This window comes from Ziziphus jujuba, chromosome 12 (genome assembly GCF_031755915.1).
Source record: "Ziziphus jujuba cultivar Dongzao chromosome 12, ASM3175591v1".
Taxonomy (NCBI): Eukaryota; Viridiplantae; Streptophyta; class Magnoliopsida; order Rosales; family Rhamnaceae; genus Ziziphus; species Ziziphus jujuba.
In genome coordinates, this window is record NC_083390.1 from 19,055,419 (window position 1) to 19,077,269 (window position 21,851).

At 29.9% G+C, this 21,851-nt stretch overlaps 1 protein-coding gene across 10 annotated transcripts; it reads left to right on the forward strand.

The window, feature by feature from the left end:
• Positions 1-1,219: 1,219 nt before the first annotated feature.
• LOC107429234 (nuclear pore complex protein NUP155) lies at positions 1,220-13,572 on the forward strand. Of its 10 annotated transcripts, none has more exons than XR_007237520.2 (15): positions 1,221-1,618; positions 2,584-2,753; positions 4,614-4,740; positions 5,370-5,632; positions 5,916-7,566; positions 7,661-7,873; positions 8,017-8,264; positions 8,367-8,781; positions 8,955-9,160; positions 9,778-10,135; positions 11,294-11,512; positions 11,641-11,969; positions 12,741-12,879; positions 12,976-13,057; positions 13,212-13,572. XR_007237520.2 is itself a non-coding variant. In XM_048462370.2 (14 exons), exons 1-13 carry the CDS (start codon positions 1,460-1,462, stop codon positions 12,856-12,858), a joined length of 4,476 nt encoding a protein of 1,491 aa, XP_048318327.2. In that variant the 5' UTR covers positions 1,221-1,459; the 3' UTR covers positions 12,859-12,879; positions 13,212-13,572. The 10 variants fall into 10 exon arrangements, 6 of the variants coding, with proteins under 6 accessions (XP_060669377.1, XP_048318327.2, XP_048318328.2 ...); XR_007237521.2 differs by having other exon boundaries at positions 12,976-13,045; XR_007237522.2 differs by having other exon boundaries at positions 12,741-12,872.
• The last annotated feature ends 8,279 nt before the right edge of the window (positions 13,573-21,851 follow it).

Consider the following 21,851-nt stretch of genomic DNA (forward strand, 5'->3'; position numbering starts at 1 on the left):
ATTTAAGCAAAAATTCTCATACATTTCTTAAGTAAGTTATTATTATTATTATTATTATTATTATTTGTCATGGGTTATTAGAGTACTTCAACCATTGACAATTTTAGCTAATTTCCATTGTTACTTCCTGTTTGGGTTATCAACATTCTCTAGACTTTATTATTAAATTTGTCTAATCTTACCAATTAATTTTTATCTTAGTCAAGCATATGAAGTAAAATACAATATAAAAATTATTTTAAAATATAAAATAAAAATGGAGCAAGAGAAAATGGAAAATACCCCCACCCCTCCAAAAAAAAAAATGAACAGGAGAAAAAGAGAAATACCACACAAATGAAGAGCACTAATAAGTTATTTATTGATAATACCAACCCTAACATAACTATCCACAAATAGGAGATGGGAATTAAATAAAAAAAAAAAACCTAAAATCTATATTATATTTATTTTATAACCACAAATATGAAGAATAAATATGAAAAAATAATATTAACTAATTGGAGAGATAGCAAAATAAAATTATCTAAAAACCATATCTATCAATTTAGAGCTTAAATTTGAAAAATCAGCACTAATTAATTAGAGAGCAACTAATAAATAATAACGTGCTCAATAAAAAGCCATAAAAATTGAAAAAATTCTGGAAATGCCATCTAACCTCTTATTGGGATTTTTATTATTGCTATATGCATCAATCTAGTGATTGTTAAGTTTGATAGCAATTTAACTCTTTAGGTTTCTAAACACTTATAAGTTTTTATTTATTTATTTATTTTTTACATATTTCAACATTTTGAACTATATGATTTACCAAATACTTTAAATTTTAATTTTTTAATTGATTTTCTTTTTTATAAATTACAGCAATATCAAATTGATTGATTTCAAATGATATGTTTTAATCTTAAACATATACTTTGGTGCTATTGAGACTGTAAGGAGGTGTGTGGACGATTTAGATATTAGGAAGATAGTATAAAGTTTTTTTTTTTTTTTTTAATGCATTTTGTATAATTGATCGGTAAAGTATACAAAAATTCATTTGAAAATTGATATTGTGAAAAAAAAAAAAATTATCTATTTCTAATTTCTCTTATATTGTTAGAAAAATAAATTTTCATTGTTTATTCCCAAAAGCTAGCCAGAGATCGAACCGGTCAACTTTCTGAACCGGAGTCTCCGGTTTTTTCAAAACAGCTTCATTTGCCCGCCACTGAGAAACCCTTACCAAAACCCTATAACAAAGCTTCCCCCACTTCACTCCCTCTCTCTCTCTCTCTCTCTCTCTCTCTTCCGTTTTGAATTTCTCCCTCAAATTTTTGTTTGGTTCCCGGGAAAAAAGAAAAAAAAAAAGCGAGGGAAAACAGAGAGAAACGAGTTTTCAATTTAACGGTCCTGAGATTTTGAAGCGACATTTTCAAATCTCAGGGACCAGGGTTCTAGGGTTCCGGACGAGATGTCGTGGGAGGACGAGATAGTTTTGCGCGACGTCACCAACGCCGGTGTTGTCGTCAGCGACCGCATTGGCCGAGAAGCTGCGTCCCAGCTTGACCTTGAAGAAGCCCTAGAAGCTTCGAGATATGCTAGTCATCCCTATTCTAGCCATCCCAGGGAGGTAAAATTCCTCAAATCTTGAGCTTTTTTAGGGCATTAAAGATTCGTAATGAATATCTTTTTTTTTCCTGCTTGTTCTGTGTTTTGCAACACAAATTAATGGAGGAATTTACTATGTGAGCAGCGGAATGTACTGAATGCAATGGCCTTGGTTGAATTTTCTGAAAAATTCTTCTGTCATTGATTTAAAGTGATGTAAGAATTATGCATTCCTCTTCTGATAGCTGGCTGGCTGTGTGAGTGGCCTTTTTTTTTATTTATTTTTTTTAAGATACATATATTTATATATATATATATATATATATATTGTCACTTTTTAGTCAACAGCTTGCAGGCTCCTTGGGTTAGATGGAAAGTTGGTATCTTTTCCTAATTTTATATTTTGTAGCTTTCCAAAGAGACCTTACAATTTTCCCTAGAAATTTAATGTAAAATGTTTATGTACTATTGGAGCTTTAGAATTAGATGTTCTTTCTGGTTAGTTCCAGGAACGATTAGAATAAAATTTGAGTTTGAAACATCAATTAAAGCAGCCTTGAATAAATTTGCATGTTGCCGTCTATTTTAGGACACTTTTATGGATATTCTTTGATATATTTCTTGAAATAAAGAAGGCAACTTTCGTATTGCTTGTAGCTTTCAAATCTCTGTTTGTTTGACATATTTGGGTTGGAGCATCAAGTTGAAAGCTGCTTTTTTGTCTGCCAGTTTATAACCTCTCATATTGTTATGATATGAACTATTTAACTTATTCACGAATGGTTTTCTATTCACGCATCGCCTCTTTCATTTTTATTTTTATTTTTTATTTTTTAAATTTGTTAGAGTGGTGCTTATTAGCATTGGCATGCCCTTTCTATTTGACAAACTGATATTTAAATGGTAGAGTATATCTCTTAAGACATACTCAAGGGTTGGATAATAAATTTTTTCTCATCAAATTGTACTATGTGTTGACCATTGCAGTGGCCTCCATTGGTTGAGGTGTTGGATACTTGGGAGCTGCCTCCAGTACTCATTGAAAGGTATAATGCAGCTGGTGGGGAAGGAACTGCATTATGTGGAGTGTTTCCGGAAATACGCCGTGCGTGGGCATCAGTAGATAATTCATTGTTTCTTTGGCGTTTTGACAAGTGGTGAGTACGTTTGAATTTAGTAAGTGATGATTCGTAACCAAATTCATTAGTGATGCTTATTTTGCAGAAACAAGTTACTGTCTGCTTAGGCTCTGGTCTACTAGATACTAAAGCAGAAAGCTTGTTCAATAAGCTAAATAAATCTTCAGTTGACATGGCATAAATTGGTGGATTTTATGTGTAAGGATCTAGCAATGTGTACATGTAATGGTTTTCCTTGTTTTTAACATCAATTTCCTAAGAATAAAAGTTTGACAGAAGCTTAGTCATTTGATTTGAAAGACTGCAAGCAATGATTTGGGGAGGGATACCAAATTTATGCAGGATAGTTTAGGGGAAGAGAGAGAAAGAGGGAGAAAAATGAGAGAGAGGAGGAGAGAATTAGAAGAAAGGGAGAAAGATAATAGAGAAATTGTAAAAACAATTAAGTATCTTTATTCAGTAATCAACTCAAGTGTGTCCAATCAGGTTCTATTTAGCCATATTTTATAATAAAAAGAACTAACCGAAACGGATAACCTAAAGTAAACAGGAAACCTGATGAAATTAGGCAACTAGTCCAACCGTGAAACTAAATCAAAACCAAATCGAACTAATGATCCTTTCCTATTCTGAATCACATGGTTACCCAGGAAGAGTACCTCAGATGAGCTCTCTAGTCTTTTATACTGTTATCTATATGTGCATCTATTTTCAGACTAAATTAAGGGTAGGACTTTTGAGCTTAACTTGAAAATGGTTCAATCTGTTTCTCTCTTGCTTTCTTAGAAATTTGATATGCATAGATGGATTGTTAGATATTTATCTGTTGTCATATGTGGCTTAACTTTGCACCTAATTCTTCTATTAAAATTTATATGGTTTTTGTTGCTTATTATAGATTGCTTATTTGGTACAATGCAATCTATATTGTCATTGGCTCAAGTTGAATGGTTTTAATTGGAATTGAGTTGTTTTTCTAGATTCTTCTCTGTATCTTTATATAATAAAGCTTGAATTATAATTAATAGTTATTATTATTATTTTTTTTTTGGGGTTATTCTATTGTATCAAAATTTATTTTTTAGAGTTCCACTTCAAGAAGTCTGAGATCTTTCAAATGGTTTTTCGTTGTTCTTCTTTTTGGAAAAAAAGGAAAAGTGTCCGAAGGCCCCTATTGAGGTTATAACTGGGTTGTCCATTCTCATAGAGTTTGTAGTCATTTGTTCTCTTTCATATCTTTCAAAAAATTTCTAATATTTCTGTTTGTGACTTGAGAATCGTAACTTGATTTCTAACTTTGGGTGTATGTATGTAGGAAACTTTCCTCTTGAGAATCGATTTTGTGATACAGTGCTATACTACTATTTATTTTCTATCTTGTGCTGTTATAGCTTCTTCTGAATTTCTTTTAATCAAGGGCTGTGGGTGTTATTTATTGATTTCTTATTAGATGGCTTTAGACTTCTGGTTTTGCATTTTATAATTCATGAGAAAGCGCTGCTGTTGCAGTTGGAAACTTGGAATATATCTTCTTATATGTCTTTCACCATTGGCATTAAATTTTTGAATTAATATACATCTCTTTCTATGCATTTTCTTGTACGAATTTAGATACCTATATTTCTCTCATACTTATTTATTATACATCTGTACTCAAATAATTATGAATCTGACTATGAATGACACAAAATTGATACACAGATATAGAAGACTGTTCAGGATACAATCAATATACAAAGAATTTGTCCTATGTTAACGAGTATTAGTATCTCTTAACTATTTTATTGATCCTTGGTTTTCTTTTGTACATTAGGTTTTTTTTTTTTTTTTTTTATTATATATTTTTTTTAACTTATTTCTGACATTATTAATTGATAGGGATGGACAATGTCCTGAATATAGTGGGGAGGAGCAAGCTATTTGTGCTGTTGGCCTTGCCAAGTCAAAACCTGGTGTTTTTATTGAAGCTATTCAGTATCTATTAGTTTTAGCAACGCCAGTTGAGGTACCGACAATTTTATAGTCCTTTTTCTTGTTTCACGTAATATATATTCTGGCTGTGCTTATATAGTCAGATAAATGTTGGAATTGCTTTTTGTCTATTAATGTAGTTTTTTGGTTAAGCATCCTACAAATCTAAAAGCTGGGCTTATAAGAAATGGACCAACTATTTATATCAAGTTAACGCAATAGAAAGTGTTGACTTCCCTCATGTCTAAGCTTGTCCAATAACAGGGCTGAAAGAGGGCCATACACATATGAAACAGTAAATTAACGGATATTAGATTAGTACAATTGAAATCAAGACTGGTCAAACAATTAATTTTAGAAGCTTTAGCTTGTGAGAAGTGAATCCAACTTTGCGATCAAAGCTAACACAATAGTCAATTAATGTTTGTTTGAGTGCGCTTAAATTGTACAATGTTTATATGTGATTTATGTGCATTGGATTTTGTCAACAGTTTTACCAGCCCTAGCCATCCGTCGTCAGGAAGTTAACTTTTTCTAAAACCAAGCATTTATTATTATTATTTTTTGTCTCTTTGTATTTTCTTAGGATGTTGCAAATTTTCCAAAATCAGTTATTGATTCTTTCTATTTCTGTTCATCTTATTAGCTTTTGCCTGTTATTAGTTGATTCTTGTAGGAGTATGCTGCTCCAGAGCTGGTGATGGAACAGATCCATATGCAGAGGTCTCACTACAGCCATTGCCAGAGTATACTGTACCATCTGATGGGGTCACCATGACTTGTATTACTTGTACCAACACAGGTCGCATTTTCCTGGCTGGTCGTGATGGCCACATCTATGAGCTTCATTACACAACTGGTTCAGGCTGGCAAAAGCGATGCAGGAAAATATGCCTGACTGCTGGATTTGGAAGTGTCATATCAAGGTATTTATGTTATCTAAAAACTTTAGTGGTTCTTTATAGTGTAAAGCCCTCCAATACTATGAGTGATGATGTTAAGCTTCTCTAAACATATATGTTCTGCCTATGGAATATTGATTTGAAGGTGGAAGTTGAATCTGTTACAAGTCAATTTGATTTATCGTCTAATGATTTTGTACATTCCACATAATTGTTCTCCTTGTGGATTGGTTAGGTTTAACCTGATTTTAAAGTTTGAACTTTCTTTGAATATACAACATATTAATGTGCCAACTGTGCTTTTCAGATGGGTAGTGCCAAATGTGTTTAAGTTTGGAGCTATTGACCCCATTGTCGAAATGGTTTTTGATAATGAAAGAAACATCTTATATGCGCGGACTGAAGATATGAAACTTCAGGTGTTTATTTTAGGGCCAAATGGTGACGGACCACTGAAGAAAGTGGCAGAAGAAAGGAATGTGATCAATCAAAGAGAAACTCATTATGGGGGTAGGCAATCAACTGGACCCAGAGGCCAGAGTCGTCCAGTGAAGCCATCAATAGTTTGTATATCACCTTTATCCACATTGGAATCAAAGTGGCTACACCTTGTTGCTGTTTTATCGGATGGGAGAAGGATGTACCTTACCACTTCTCCTTCTAGTGGAAATTTGGGTGGATTTAACACGAATCATCATAAACCCACTTGTCTAAAGGTTGTGGCAACTAGACCTTCTCCACCTCTGGGGGTCAGCGGTGGGCTTGTCTTTGGAGCCATGTCTCTTGGTGGTAGACCTCAGAATGAGGATCTTTCACTGAAGGTTGAGACAGCATATTATTCTGCTGGAACTCTTGTCCTCTCCGATTCATCTCCACCAACCATGTCCTCACTTCTCTTTGTGAGCCGGGATTCAAGTTCTCAGTCATCTTCTGCAAGCACCTTGGGCACAAGTTCAAGGAGTTCTCGAGCATTACGGGAGTCTGTTTCTTCCTTGCCACTTGAAGGCCGAATGTTATTTGTGGCAGATGTTTTACCCCTGCCTGATACTGCAACAACTGTGCAGTCTCTTTATTCAGAAATTGAATTCGGTGGGTTTGAAAGCTCAGAGGAGTCCTGTGAAAAGGCGTCTGGAAAACTTTGGGCGAGGGGGGACCTATCAACCCAACATATACTGCCAAGAAGAAGAATTGTTGTCTTTAGTACCATGGGGATGATGGAAATTGTGTTCAACCGGCCGGTGGACATTTTAAGGAGGTTGTTTGAGTCGAATTCACCAAGATCAATCTTAGACGATTTCTTTAATCGTTTTGGAGCGGGTGAGGCAGCTGCTATGTGTTTGATGCTAGCAGCAAGGATAGTACATTCTGAAAGTCTTATAAGTAATACTATTGCTGAGAAGGCAGCTGAAGCTTTTGAGGACCCAAGATTTGTTGGAATGCCGCAACTTGAGGGTAGCGGTGCATTGTCAAACACTAGGACAGCTACTGGAGGATTCAGCATGGGGCAGGTCGTTCAGGAGGCTGAGCCAGTGTTTTCAGGTGCACATGAAGGGCTTTGTTTGTGTTCTTCAAGGCTGCTTTTTCCTCTGTGGGAACTTCCTGTCATGGTTGTAAAAGGCAATTTAGTTTCTACCAATGCTTTCTCTGAAAATGGGCTAGTTGTTTGCAGACTGTCTGTTGGGGCTATGCAAGTCCTAGAAAACAAGCTTCGTTCTTTAGAGAAGTTTCTAAGGTCTAGAAGGAACCAGAGAAGGGGCCTTTATGGTTGTGTTGCTGGTTTAGGAGACTTGACTGGTTCTATACTCTATGCAAGTGGCTCAGAATTAGGTGCTGGTGATCGGAGTATGGTGAGAAACTTGTTTGGTGCTTACTCACGGAACACTGAGTCTAATGATGGTGCCACGTCAAATAAAAGGCAGAGATTGCCATATAGTCCTGCAGAACTGGCTGCCATGGAGGTGGGTTGAAATTGTTCAATGCTCTGACATATTGAAGTTTACTGAATTGACCCTTTTCGGTTCTTTTTGAACTTTTTGGTTTGCTGTCCTGCAGGTGAGGGCGATGGAATGTGTTAGGCAGTTGCTTCTTAGATCAAGTGAAGCCCTGTTTCTGCTTCAACTTCTTTCTCAGCATCATATAACTCGTTTAGTTCAGGAATTTGATGCTAATCAACGACAAGTACTGGTTCAATTGACATTCCATCAGCTTGTTTGTTCTGAAGAGGGTGACCGCCTTGCCACAAGGCTTATATCTGCCCTGATGGAGGTAATGCAAGATTAAACCGTGAAGGAAATTCCACTAAAAAAGATCTGAATTTCACAATAAAAAATTTGTTGTTTATTTCATTATTTTATCCGACTCTGGAGATAGCTATCCTATATTCTGTTTGACTTCATGTGTGGCTCCAGTATTATACTGGCCCTGATGGCAGGGGGACTGTAGATGACATTAGTGGGAGATTACGGGAGGGTTGCCCAAGCTATTACAAGGAGTCTGATTACAAGTTTTTTCTAGCTGTTGAGTGCCTGGAGAGAGCTGCTGTAAGTCCGGACACGAGGGAAAAGGAGAATCTTGCTAGAGAGGCCTTCAATTTTGTAAGTAAAGTTCCAGAGTCTGCTGATTTACGGACGGTCTGCAAAAGATTTGAGGATTTAAGGTCAGTTGTATATGTCAAGCTCCATATGAATCACAATGCTGTTTGATTGCCAATGCTTATTTGGGGCATTGTGTGTAGAACCTAAAAGACTAGCTTGTGCAGGTTTTATGAAGCTGTTGTTTGGTTACCTTTGCAAAAGGCACAGGCTCTTGACCCAGCAGGTGATGCTTTTAATGACCAAATTGATGCAGCAATACGAGAGCATGCAATTGCTCAACGTGGACAGTGTTATGAGATAATCATCAGTGCTTTGCGATCACTGAAAGGTGAGGCTTCACAGAAGGAGTTTGGTTCTCCTGTACGTCCTGCTGCTCCAAAATCTGTCCTTGATCAGGCTTCTCGGAAGAAGTATATAAGCCAGATTGTTCAGCTTGGTGTCCAATCACCAGATAGGTTGTTTCATGAGTACTTATACCGTGCTATGATTGATTTGGGTCTTGAAGATGAGTTATTGGAGTATGGAGGTCCCGACTTAGTTCCATTTCTACAAAGTGCTGGTCGCGAACCAATACAAGAGGTTTTGTTTTGTTTCTTGTATTAATTTTGTCTCTGATGAACAGAGGTTTCATTATTTAGAATATTTTTTTGACATGATTTCTTCCTGTTTACTTCATAATATTTGGGCAAAATTTGTATTTTTTTTTTTAATTTTTTAATTTTTTATCCTTATGTTTTGGATATCTCTTGTAGGTTCGGGCTGTTTCTTCATTAACATCAGTGACTTCTCCTGTGGGTCAATCAGGAGCATCTATCCCATCCAATCAAGTCAAGTATTTTGATCTTTTGGCACGGTACTATGTCTTGAAGCGGCAGCACTTGCTTGCAGCTCACGTATTGCTGAGACTGGCTGAGAGGCGCTCAATTGATGCTGGAGATGTTCCTTCTCTAGAACAAAGGTTGGAAAAATTGTTCCTTTCATTCTTTCTCTTAGATATTATATTACAGGAAAAATTGAAATGCTAATAATCATGTTAAAGCATACATTTTGAGGTGACTTGATAGTAGATTTTACTCCCTTTTTTCTATGTTGCAAAAACGCACTGTTTATCAACTTCATTTTGTTTTGATGCTAAAGAGGTTTTTTTTTTTTTTTTTTTTTTGGAATTTGGGTACTCTTGTTCCTTTTCAATAGTATGTACAGTAATGTTTCAGTTCTATAGATTAGTGGCCCTTGATTTGTTTCCTATATATATATATATGTTTTATATAATAGGGGACCAATGGCCCATTATATTTTAATATATTTCTTTTAATATGTTACCATATATGCTGGCAATTTTTAGATAAATGTTTGTATCCTGTAAGCATTATTGCATTTATTCACTTCACTATAAACATTTTTAAAGCCAAGATTAACTTGAACTTATTTTCCATGCTAAAACTACCACTAGATTTTGCTAACATAAAAAACCAACCTCATACAAGGTTGAGTGTGGTCAATCATTGTTGCAGAAACTTAGATTTCATACCCCTTATTACCTGTTGATTTTATTTTGTTTATTGTCTATTTCAGGTCTCACTACCTAAGCAATGCTGTTATACAGGCCAAGAATGCTAGTAGCAGTGATGGCATTGTAGGTTCTACGAGGAGTGCTTTTGACAATGGACTGTTAGATTTATTGGAAGGAAAGCTTGCCGTTCTTCGATTTCAGATTAAGATTAAAGAAGAACTGGAGGCTATAGCTTCCAGATTGGAAGCTTCTTCTGTTTCATCTGAGTCTGTCCAAAATGGAACATTACCTAATGGCAGATTGACTGGTGACTCAAATCTTGCAAATATTGCAAGAGAAAAAGCCAAAGAGCTATCATTAGACTTAAAAAGTATAACTCAGCTATATAATGAATATGCTGTTCCATTTGAGCTATGGGAGGTACTTGCCTTTTCTCCTTGTATATCTATTCATCGTTGCATATTTAATTGGATTCTTTTTGCTGGCATTTATAAAGGTCTATTTAGTAAAACTTTTAGTTGCTCAAACATTTTGGCGGAACAATTAGTCAGTTAGCATTTTTTGTATACTCTGCAGTATAGAGGTAGGTTTTTACTGCTCCCCAAATTCTTACCTCGGAATGCAGTATATTTTAGACTGGATTTGGATTTCTTCTGATATGCTTTTATAATATGACCAAACATGTCTGTTTGCATTGGGTGTATTTCTCAAATTAGTTGCATCTATTTGTATATAACTTCAGTTACTGGTCTGCAGGTTCCTGTTGGGTGATTCACAATTTCCTTTGGGTTATATGGATGAGATTATTGGAAAATACACAAGAAACTTAAAAACCCATCATGTGCAATTCTCTAGTCTTTTCTTGGTTATTATTTATTGTTAAAATTATAGTTTCTGGCAGTTTTTATGTGGAAACTGAGGAGAGTTTTGGACTTGTATTGAATTCAATAAGAATATGCTCCTTCACTTTACAACATGTCAGGCTGTCAATGGCCTGCACTTATCATATGGAACTCTTATATTAGGTCTTTAAATAAAATATGTTGTCTTGCGTTTCTTTTATGAATTACAGAATTGCTAATAGTTTATATTTAGGATAGCTCTGGTGAAGATTCTTTAGTTGGTTGTAGTAGTTGACTCTTTAATGACAAGTGTTCATTGGTCTATGAGATGTGGTGTCAGAACAAAAGTTTGGTAATTAAATTAGCTATGGAGATGATTTGAAGTAAATTTCAGCTGCTTTTTTCTGTGGTATTTTATGTAAGCCTGCCTCTGTTACAAGTCTCCATGGACAGTGTGAGAAAGGAATTTCTTGTTATTATTTCTTGATTCTTCTGTTCTTTTTTGCTTCAAAATCAGCTCTGATGGCTGTTATTAGATGTTCTATTCTTTGTTCTTGCAATATATGTTTCTTTCAAAACGAAATTAACCTTTATTATATTACTCTAATTTAAGAATTTGGCATGGTGTATGGGACTGCATCTTAAAATTTAAGAGTTTGTGGTTGGTTTGTTATAATTTTATATACTTCTTTCTCCTGTTTATCTCTGAGTTATTTCTTAACTTTGTTGCAACCAGATTTGTCTGGGGATGCTGTACTTTGCAAACTATTCTGGTGATGCTGATAGTAGCATCGTAAGAGAAACTTGGGCTAGACTTATTGATCAAGCTCTTTCAAGGGGTGGCATTGCTGAAGCTTGTACAGTACTGAAGAGGGTTGGCTCCCACATTTATCCTGGAGATGGTGCTGGTTTACCTTTAGACACTCTTTGTCTTCACCTGGAGAAGGCTGCACTGGTACATGTTGACATACATATAAGCAATTTTATCTAATTAAAGATCTTCGCTGTAAAGGTTTTTTTGACATCACTAATTTCTTTAAATATGTTATTGCCTTATTTTCTTTCTTTTAAATATTTTTGTAGGAGAGACTAGAGTCAGGGGTTGAATCTGTTGGAGATGAAGATGTTGCAAGGGCTCTTCTTGCTGCTTGCAAGGGTGCAATTGAACCTGTATTGAATACTTATGATCAATTGTTGTCAAGTGGAGTCATTTTGCCATCAATAAACCTCAGGTTACGCCTTCTTCGATCAGTTCTGGTGGTACTTCGAGAGTGGGCAATGTCTGTGTTTGCAAATAGAATGGGTACAAGTGCAACGGGAGCTTCTTTAATTTTAGGTGGTTCATTCTCACTGGAGCAAATGACAGTGATTAATCAAGGGGTTCGAGACAAGATTACAAGTTCAGCAAACAGGTGAACTTATTATCTTTCATTCTTTTAATTGCATGTGATGTGGAATATGTTACATTCTTCTGTTAGTTTAGTGTATGTGAATGGAATACTTTAGCTTGTAAGCCCACAAATCGAGATCCAAATTAGCTGTGGCGTTTTAAATTCTCAATGTTAGATTAGTTGAGTGAAGTATCAAATATTTCCAAATATTTCATCATCAGTTGCTTTTTTTGCATACTTTCTGATTAGTGTGGTGGAGAGTGGAGGATAACTTTTATATTTTTTCTTCTTTTTGATTTCTCTGTAGATTTGTATAGCAAGTTCTTTCTTAATTCATACACGGCAGCACAGCAGCCATTAAAACGTTTATCAAAATTTTTTAATTTGTGGTTAACTAATGGATCATTGGAGTAGGATGCATCTAGAAAAACAAAAATTTCATGGACTTGCGAGAATAAGAAAAAGGCCCACTTGGATATGTAGATTTTTTGTATCTACGCTCAGTTATCAATTTTCTTTAGGCCAACTAGAAGTTTATGAACCCTGAGTCATTATAGAACTGGACTTTTGCAAATGGCATTTCGTTTTTATCTCCTATTCAAGATGTTAAAAAGTGTATGTAGTATTTTTGCTGTCAAAATTGTCATATCTAATTAGCATCATATAGAAGAAATAATCAGGTTTAGACCAACAAATTTAATAGCATTTACTTTCAAGGACATCCTTAGAATTTTAAGGGATCTTTCCATCTACTTCGATTTGATTTTGGTCTTGTTGAATATGGAACAACAGATACATGACTGAGGTGCGGAGGTTGGCACTTCCGCAAAGCCAAACCGAGGCTGTTTACCGAGGCTTTCGAGAGCTTGAAGAGTCACTAATCAGTCCTTTTCCATTTGACCGTTTCTGATAATTCGCTTTCATGTATGTGGTATGAAATTTTTGTTACATTAATATTTTTTCAATAAAAATTGCTATAATTTTCATCATTGAAAGTGATAACACAGATCCATGCTTGATTTTTCAGTTGTATTAATGCCTGCAATTCCATGGAAAAGCATGATAACATTTTATCTGCGTTATACTTTGGAAACTGGGTAACTTCTTAGGTCTGTATATTAAGTGATTGTCATAATCTCGTTGTGGTGTCAAATATGGCGAAAATTGTTTAGTTTCACTCTTAGACATTTTTTACATCTTTGTCACTAGAATTGGACTCGTAATAAATTGACCATTTTTACTCTCATTTGTATATAATTCTAGATCTAAGCTTGGAGAGTTCTCAACTCAGTAGCTGGAGGCATTTCAAGTTGTGTTAGGCTGTTAGCTACTCAAAACTCTTTAGATAGTCTCTCAATATTTCTATCAGTTAATCTCAGGGCTGGAATGAAAATTTCATATTTAATATAATATTTTTTTATTTTTCATATAAATTAAGTTTACTTTGAAAGCATAGAAGCTTTAGGTGTGCCTTGTAATATTTCATGAAGACGTTTTTTATTTTATAGATGATATAGATAAATGTTTTTTTGGGAGAAAAATTTGAACTCGGATTATTGTCCCAAAACACTGCGGCTTTGCTACCGACTTATTCTATAGAGACAGTATTTGTTATTTTTAAGAATGATTTTGAATGTGATAGATACAATTTAATTGGCTTTTTGCTAATTTAATAATTTTTGGAAAAAAAAAATGATAAACATCTTTATCAAGGGCATTGATGCTAAAAGTGCTGGTTAATGATTGTATATCACCAAACCAATTTTGAAGGTGATACAACTAGTTGAGCTCATAGTACAGAATTTTCAATTCTCATTGGGGGTAATTTTCAATTATTCAACAGTAAAATATAAAATTGGATTTAAAAATAGTCACTTGTTGTACATAAATATTGACAGGTACGCAGCGAAAGTTTATGTGGTGAGTTTGAAACTTTAAATGGTGGGTGAGCTACCAAATCGGCCTTCGTCAATAAACATGTAACTTTATGGACAGATCTTAAGAGATACACACAGACCCTTAAAGTGATTATAGATTACGTAGAAATCCCCTCTTTTGGTCAAAAAGCACTCCATCTTTTGGGGTTTTCTTGGAAAAGATTGGTAAATGTACAAATCTTAAAAGTACTCTATTTTTCCATTAACAATGTCCTTCAAACAAGGAATTGAGCCAAAGGATACGACAAATCTAAAAAATAAAAATAAAGTTGGTTTAGCTTTTAAGCAAATTAACTTTAATTGTTTATATCAATTTTTTAATTTAAAAACAAAGTAAATACTTTTATATATTTTGTGTTTTGAAAAAACAAAACCTTATCCAAGTGCCTAGAGTTTAAAACTGTGAAATGCTTATCCATTAGATTTTGGCTACCCCACATTGCACCGCCCATTTTGTCAAATCAAGAAGAGGATGTGACCATTACCTTTTTAAGGAAAAAATGGGTCCCATTGTCATAGGTTGGGATATTAAGATTCTTATAATCTTTTTTTTTATTATTTATTTAATCTTAGAGTAATTATTATTACTATGAAATAAAAAAGTTGGAACATTATTATGCTTAGAACGAGAAAATATCTGCAAAATTGGATTGAACTTTCTTTTTCTCTGATTGATTTCTATTTGAGAAGACAAGAAAAACAGACAAGGTAGGTGGTGTCTCAATCAAATGTAATTTAGTATTACGTGTGATAGAGAGTAGCCCACCTATTTATTATTCATTCCAATAACTGCCTGTTGCTTGTTTTTATTGTTATGATCGGTTTAACCATCTCTTCAGCCCTTTAAAGTCCAAACCAAACTACAAAATAACACCTTAAAAGCGGTTTTGGTTTAAATTTCTAACGTATAATCATTATCTTGAAAACTTTGTTTTAGTTAGAAAAGAAACTTATTTTCACTGGAAATAAAAAAAAATAAAAAATGGCAAAGTAATTTTTTTTTTTTAAATATCTACTAATTTAGTAATCAATTTAGAGAGGAAAAGTATTTGTGTTATTTTCTTTTGTTTAATGTGAATCATATGGAGTAGAATTGAAATCTTTGTTTCATTTTCTTATTATTAGAAAAAAACTTATTTTTGTTGGAAATATAAAAATGAAAGGCAAAGTAAAATTTTTGTTTCATTTTCGTTAATATCTACTAATTTAGTAATCAATTTAGCAAGAAAAATATTTGCTTTTTTTTGTTTTGTTTAATGTGAATCAAATGGAGTCGAATTACATTTTTACACCAGATTTCTTGATATTTATTGGAAAACCCATTTTTAAATTTGGAAGAGATTTTTTTTAAAATAAATTAAAAATCTTTCGAATTTTTATTTTTTATTTTGATAAGGGAAATAATAATTTGTTAGAAAATAAAAGGAAAATAACAACGAAAAAGTAACAAAAAAGGAGGGCCTACCATATGGTGTCGGAAAAATGGAAAAGTCTCACTTATGATCCATTTCTAATACTTTAGTTCTTGTACAAAATTTCATTTTAAAAAATAATTTAATTTTAACGAAATTTTTTATATTAAGTATGTGTTTATTCGTACTTTTTCGAGTTAAAGTAAGTGTTACATAGATATATAATAATAAACACGTTGTGTGTTAACAAAATATTAGAGTAGTTTTTGCATTGAAAAAATAAAAATAAGCACTTAGATGCTTCGAAGAAAAACTTGCTTTGCCAAATGAGGTTTTCGGGATTTATAAAAAATTGCATTGAATACATTAATTAAAATAAAAAATATCAAAATAAATTTAAAGGAGCTTTCTATGTATAGGTAAATATTCTACTATTATTTTTGTGAACTATTTATTAACAAAAATATTACAAAAAATAAGTGTTACAAAAATTAAGGTCATAGTAAAGCATGTAAAATGGTTACTCTTAATAATATATATATATATATATATATGCATAGGAATTAAAAAGCGGAATATAAATGGATATTTATATTGATATGTTTTGTTATTATTTTGAATTAGGTTAAATGTTTAGTCTTTATGAAGATTTTTTTTTTCTTTCTAAAAATATAAAATTTCATAAAAATTAACTAAAAGCTAAATTTTATAGATATTTATGTATTTTTAGTTTAGGATTGTCAATTTTGATTTGAATATATTATAAACATGTTAAGAATATTTATTATTAAAATAAATGAATAATAACTCTTAAGTTTTTTTTTTTTGGTATGTAGAATAAATATAGGAATAGAATAATTATTCCATAAGATTACCAATTATTATGTTTGGCAGATTTAAAATTTCAGAAACATCTATTCCACATAAATACTTGTTCCCTTTTTTCAAAAAACAATTATTCTTTCCAAAAAATTCAGAATTGTAATTCTTCAATTAGAAAACAATTATTCTTACCATATTTAAAATATATTCAAATTAAGACAGATTATTCTAAATTGAAAATACATAAATAACTATGCAATTTTATTTATAATTAATTTTTATCAAATTTGATATTTTTGAAAAGAAAAAAAATCTTTATAGAAACTAAACATTAAACCTAATTCGAGATGATAATTAAACATATCAATAGAAATATTTAAACATTGAACTTAATTTAAGATGATAACTAAACATATCAATAGGAATTTATATTTATTTAATTTTTAAATTTTATGAATATATGTTCTTATTTTATCACAAATAACCATTTTATATTCTATATACCAAATGTGACATTTAAAATGAATAATTATTTCTTTAAATGAGAAAATAAATATTTCTAAAATTTAAAATACAACAAATATAGTAATAGCGAATTCTATGGAATAATTATTTTATTTCTATATTTATTTCGTATAACAAACATGCCTAAATATATAGTTTTAAATTTGTTTCAACATGTTGATTATAAAAAATTAATCAAAATGTTGTAGCTCTACAAAGGTAAATGTAGGCATATGCCAAAATAAGATCAATATGTAAAAATTTAACTCAGTTAGACAAGTGCTTTTAAGAACAAAGATCTAAAAAATCTTAAAATAAAAATATTTAGAAAAATGAAAATAAAAAACTAAAACAAAATTTTGGAACAATGAAGATGAAAATATTTAAAATAATAAAAAGTTTGATAGACATTCGGAAAATGATTATTGAATAATATTGGGAGTTCTGTAGGATCCATTACATAAACCTCCAAACTAGGAGCCTAATTAATAAATAAATAAACTAGATAAAAAAATAAAACTACTTGATTAATAATCTAAATAAAAATAAACTTTATTTAATAAATTGGATAAAAACAACAATAAAATAAATAAAACTAAATCCTATCGGCATTTTAAGATTAAATTACCTTCAACTATACTTTTCATTTTACTAAAAATAGTGGTACAAAAAGAAGAAAAATATCTATGTATTCTCCTACATTTATATGTAAATTAGCATTCATTTCGTCCGATGCACGATATGTGTAACCATAATAGATAGATTTTAAAAATAATTTATAATAATTAATTATATCTAAAAATCTATTTAAAAATTTTATTACTAATAAGTATCGTGGATCGTTTTTTTGTTTTTTTTTTTAATATACACTATAAAATTTTTTTAATAACTATAAATTTGATCTTTATATATAATATTATTCAATTATAGAATTCAAATTTAAAAATGTTTACCTATATATTTTTTTCCATTTATGGAATTTTCCTATCTAATTTTTTTCATCTAAGAAATTTTAATTCAAATTCAAATGTATTTATATAGTTAAATTTAAAGTTAAATATTTTTCATTTATAGAATTCAAATTCAAATTCAAATATATTTTTTGATTTCTTGCAAATAATTAATTTTCCTATATTAAATACTTATAACGTAATTTAATTATTTAATTAATTATTATTATTATTATTATTATTTATCCTATAAACACATTTTTACCTTATAAGATATATTATTTATAAAATTCAAATTATAAAATGTTTACCTATTTAATTTTTTCCATCTATAAAATTAAAATTCAAATTCAAATAAATTAATAATTTGTATTAGATATAAATTTTATTTTGCTATGTTTAACAACTATTATTTATGATATTATATTTTTTATATCATTGAAAAGATATCTTTATTCATTTTTATATATTTTTATTATCCAAAAATGAAGTAATGGTGAACAATATATAAGTAAAGTTATGGATTACACTCACTGTCACATGCTTGTAATTTTGGAAACTTGCAAAGTATCGAATACTATGTTATATATACATATACATATATTTACTTGGTTATCTAATAAATTATTCCCCATTTATATGAACTTAAAAAAGTAAAAAATATACAGAATATTTTTTATTTGTTGACCAAACACAAAGTTCATAAAAAACTAACATGGCGAAAATCTCAACATGATTTTGATTCTTCAATGACATTTTAATAAGGAAAAAATAAAAAAATAAAAAAACCAATAAAAACAACTATTATATATTTGGAGAAATCTATGTAATAATAAACTTACTGACAAACAATGGTCTCAAATTATCACTAATCATGAAAAAGAGTTATTTATGAGATAAATTGATATTTATCCTTAAGTAAAATAATTAAAATTTAAATAATTTTAGGGTTGATTAAATAGGACAACATTTTCCTTGTTAGTAGTTAATTTCTTTATTTTGTTTTTAATTTTTAATTTTTTTATATTTTCAGAAAATTATGTATTTTAAAAAGGAAGAGAAATGAAAAGAAGAATACTATGTTATACATACATATAAGTAACCGTAAATAAAATATATATATATATATATATATATTGTTATATACATGGTGAAAATCTCAAAATTGTTATGATTTTTCAATGATATCTTAATATGGAAAAATACAAAAATAAAAGAAGCCAATAAAAGTAACTATTATAATATTATCAAAATTAGGGAAGGTTAATCTATATAATATGGTAAACCAAATATTCTTCCAATGGTATGTTATCAAAATACCCATAAAAAATAGAAGAGAGAAAATTAGATTTGCTTATCATGGATGATAGAGTTGGGTAGAGAATTTTTTAGGGTAAATTATTTATTGAATTCAAATTAAAAAAATATTAACCTATTTAATTAATTCTTTGAAAATAATTAATTAATTTTATATTTTATATATGTTTAGGGTTTAGATTAAATATGTATTTTTTGAATATTTATTTATTTATTCGTGCATATTATATTTAATTTTTTTTTATCTTATTTGGAACCTGTATAAATGGTTTTATAAAAACAAAACTTAAATTTATTAGTTTATGTATTATTTTAATTTATAATTTGTATAAATATATATATATATATATATATATATATATATATATATATATATAAGTATAGTAACAATTAGAATTTTGAGGTTACTTCTATTTTGGTAAGTGATTATCCAATTAGTTAATTTTTGGATCTTTAATTTGAGAGAGTCCTTTCCAAAAAAGTGGAAAAAATATTCAAAAAGTTGAAACATATATAGTATGATCAAATCGCGAATGGTATTGGATAATCCCTTGTTTCATTGCTTAATTAAGATAAATATAATTGATGATCTTATAATATCCATACAATACATCTTACCAACCGGATGCAACTAAGAGTTGTCTATAGACAAATAAAAATTATTTGTTCATATTCCCGGTACTTTCTTCTTAAAAAATTAAGTTACCTAATAGAGAAAAATTAAGCTAAAACAACAAAAACAATTCACAAAATATTGAATACCGAAATAATTAAATTAACCAACTACAAAAATAAAAACATTATCTGTCTCAAAAAAACTATATTATAATTTATACTAACTAAAATAAAAATAATTTTTTTTTTATAATTTTAATCCCAATAAAAAAAGTGTAATAAGAAAATAAAACAACTATAATATCTAGGACAAACGCTTAATCTCTTTAAGTTGCTTCTTATGCAATGAAGTTATCTCAAAGTCAACAAATTTCGGCACCATTTGATTCCTTAAACGATCGTATTGCTCTTTCTTGCATGCCCTCAATCTGAATAATTTATTGCATTGTCTCTTTTTTATCTTTTTTTTCTCTATCATTTTGAAAAAGTTGATGGACAAAAGTGAATCAATAATCAAGGATTCTTCATTAGAAACATCTTTTTCTTTTTGATCATCATGTCTTGATTCAGCATCTTCAATTTCAATCAAAATCCATAGCATGGCTCACATCCATACTTATTAACATGATCATGTTTAGGATCCAATATTGAAATTAAAGAATAAAAAAAAAAACTTTAACAACTAAAACATAATATGAGAGACTAAAAACTAACAAAAGATTGAATACCGAAATTTTAAATAATCTGGAGGTATCACTTATATATTTATAGCCATATATATAATTTAAAAGGATAAAAATGTATATTTGGTAAATAAGATAAAATAAAATATTTTAATTATATTAAATTTATTTTAAAATTATTATCATATTTAATAATATCAATTGTTTAATAGTTATAGAAAATTATATTAAAAATTATTTTTATATATATTTGATTTTATCAATAAAAAATAAGATAATGAATAATAAATAAAATAAAAAAATAAAAAAATATATTTTTGAAAGAAATTCAAAAGAAATATATACTGACATATATTGCATACTATTATTCTTTTATAGATTATATAGATAATTTGTTTGATGAATATATTTCTTTTTTTTATATGTTAAAATAGTTAAGACGGAGAAAAAAAAATCTATTTTTGGTTTAGGACATAAAAATGATGTTAGGACTAGCACTTTGACCAAAAAAATAAAATAAATAAAATGTATGCCATGAATAATCCGTACACATTTCACATTCCAAATTGGCTATGAATATTTTGCCTTTTTTTTTTTTCTTTTCTTTTTTATTGTCAAATTGTACCATGTTTAAGAATCAAAGGTTTGCTATTGATTGAAAAAAAAAAAAAAAGTTTTTCGGTTGAATTTGATTTGGTCAATAAAGCAATGGCTGCTGCTCTTGTAGTCAACATAGCAGAAGAATATTGTATTACTTTTACCAGTGCTCGTTCAGCTGCAACAACTATATATCACCAAAAAAAAAAATAATAATAATAATCTGCAAAAGATATAAAATATGATTGTATATCTATATTTATTATTATTATTATTATTATTATTATTATTATTATTTTTTGCTAAGAAATCGATTGTCTACATTATGCTAGCAATTCAAACGAATATGTGTATATACTAAAAGATTTTTTTTTTTGCTACAAAAAAAGAAAATATAAGTGGAAATAATTGTAAGACCATCAGTACTAGTTCGTATTAGAGATTTCTTTATTTGAAAAAGAAAAAGAAATAAATGTCAATTTTAGTAATTAACAAGCAGAACAAATATCATTATGAATAATTGAAAGAAGCAAATCCAGCCGCTTCTTCATCCAGTCATTTACAAATTCTAAAGAAAAAGCAAAACGAGCTAATCTGTTTTAACACTTTATTTACTAATTTCTGTAACACTTAATTTGTACTCCTATGTGAAAAACTACAATGAAATTGGTCATGGTGAACCTGCAATTTCTGAGTATCCTCTATCAATAAACATTCTGGTATAAGACATCTTTATCACTAGTAATAATAATAATAATCAACACGCAGCAGCCCATGTTAGAAATTTCTATCAGAAGCATTTTTCTTTTTTATGCGAAAAAAATTAAGATATAAAATGGGGATCATAATCTCAAAATATAAACTTTTTTATTTTTTATATTAATAAATTATATGGTATTTAAAACATATTTTTATGTCCATATTTACACAAAATTATCCTGTTTGTAACAATAACAAAATTAATGAAATGAAAACACAAAAGTAAATTTATGTTAGGAAAATTAAATTATAAAGACTAAATATATGTTCAATAGCAATATTGTTTTCATGGAGAATATTGTTAAAA

Bases quoted from the DNA above. Each gene is read 5' to 3' on its own strand.
- LOC107429234 (XM_048462370.2), top strand. From the start codon at position 1,460: ATGTCGTGGGAGGACGAGATAGTTTTGCGCGACGTCACCAACGCCGGT. The intron at 8,782-8,954 runs GTTTTGTTTTGT...TATCTCTTGTAG, and splicing joins GTCGCGAACCAATACAAGAG to GTTCGGGCTGTTTCTTCATT. The intron at 11,513-11,640 runs GTACATGTTGAC...ATATTTTTGTAG, and splicing joins ACCTGGAGAAGGCTGCACTG to GAGAGACTAGAGTCAGGGGT.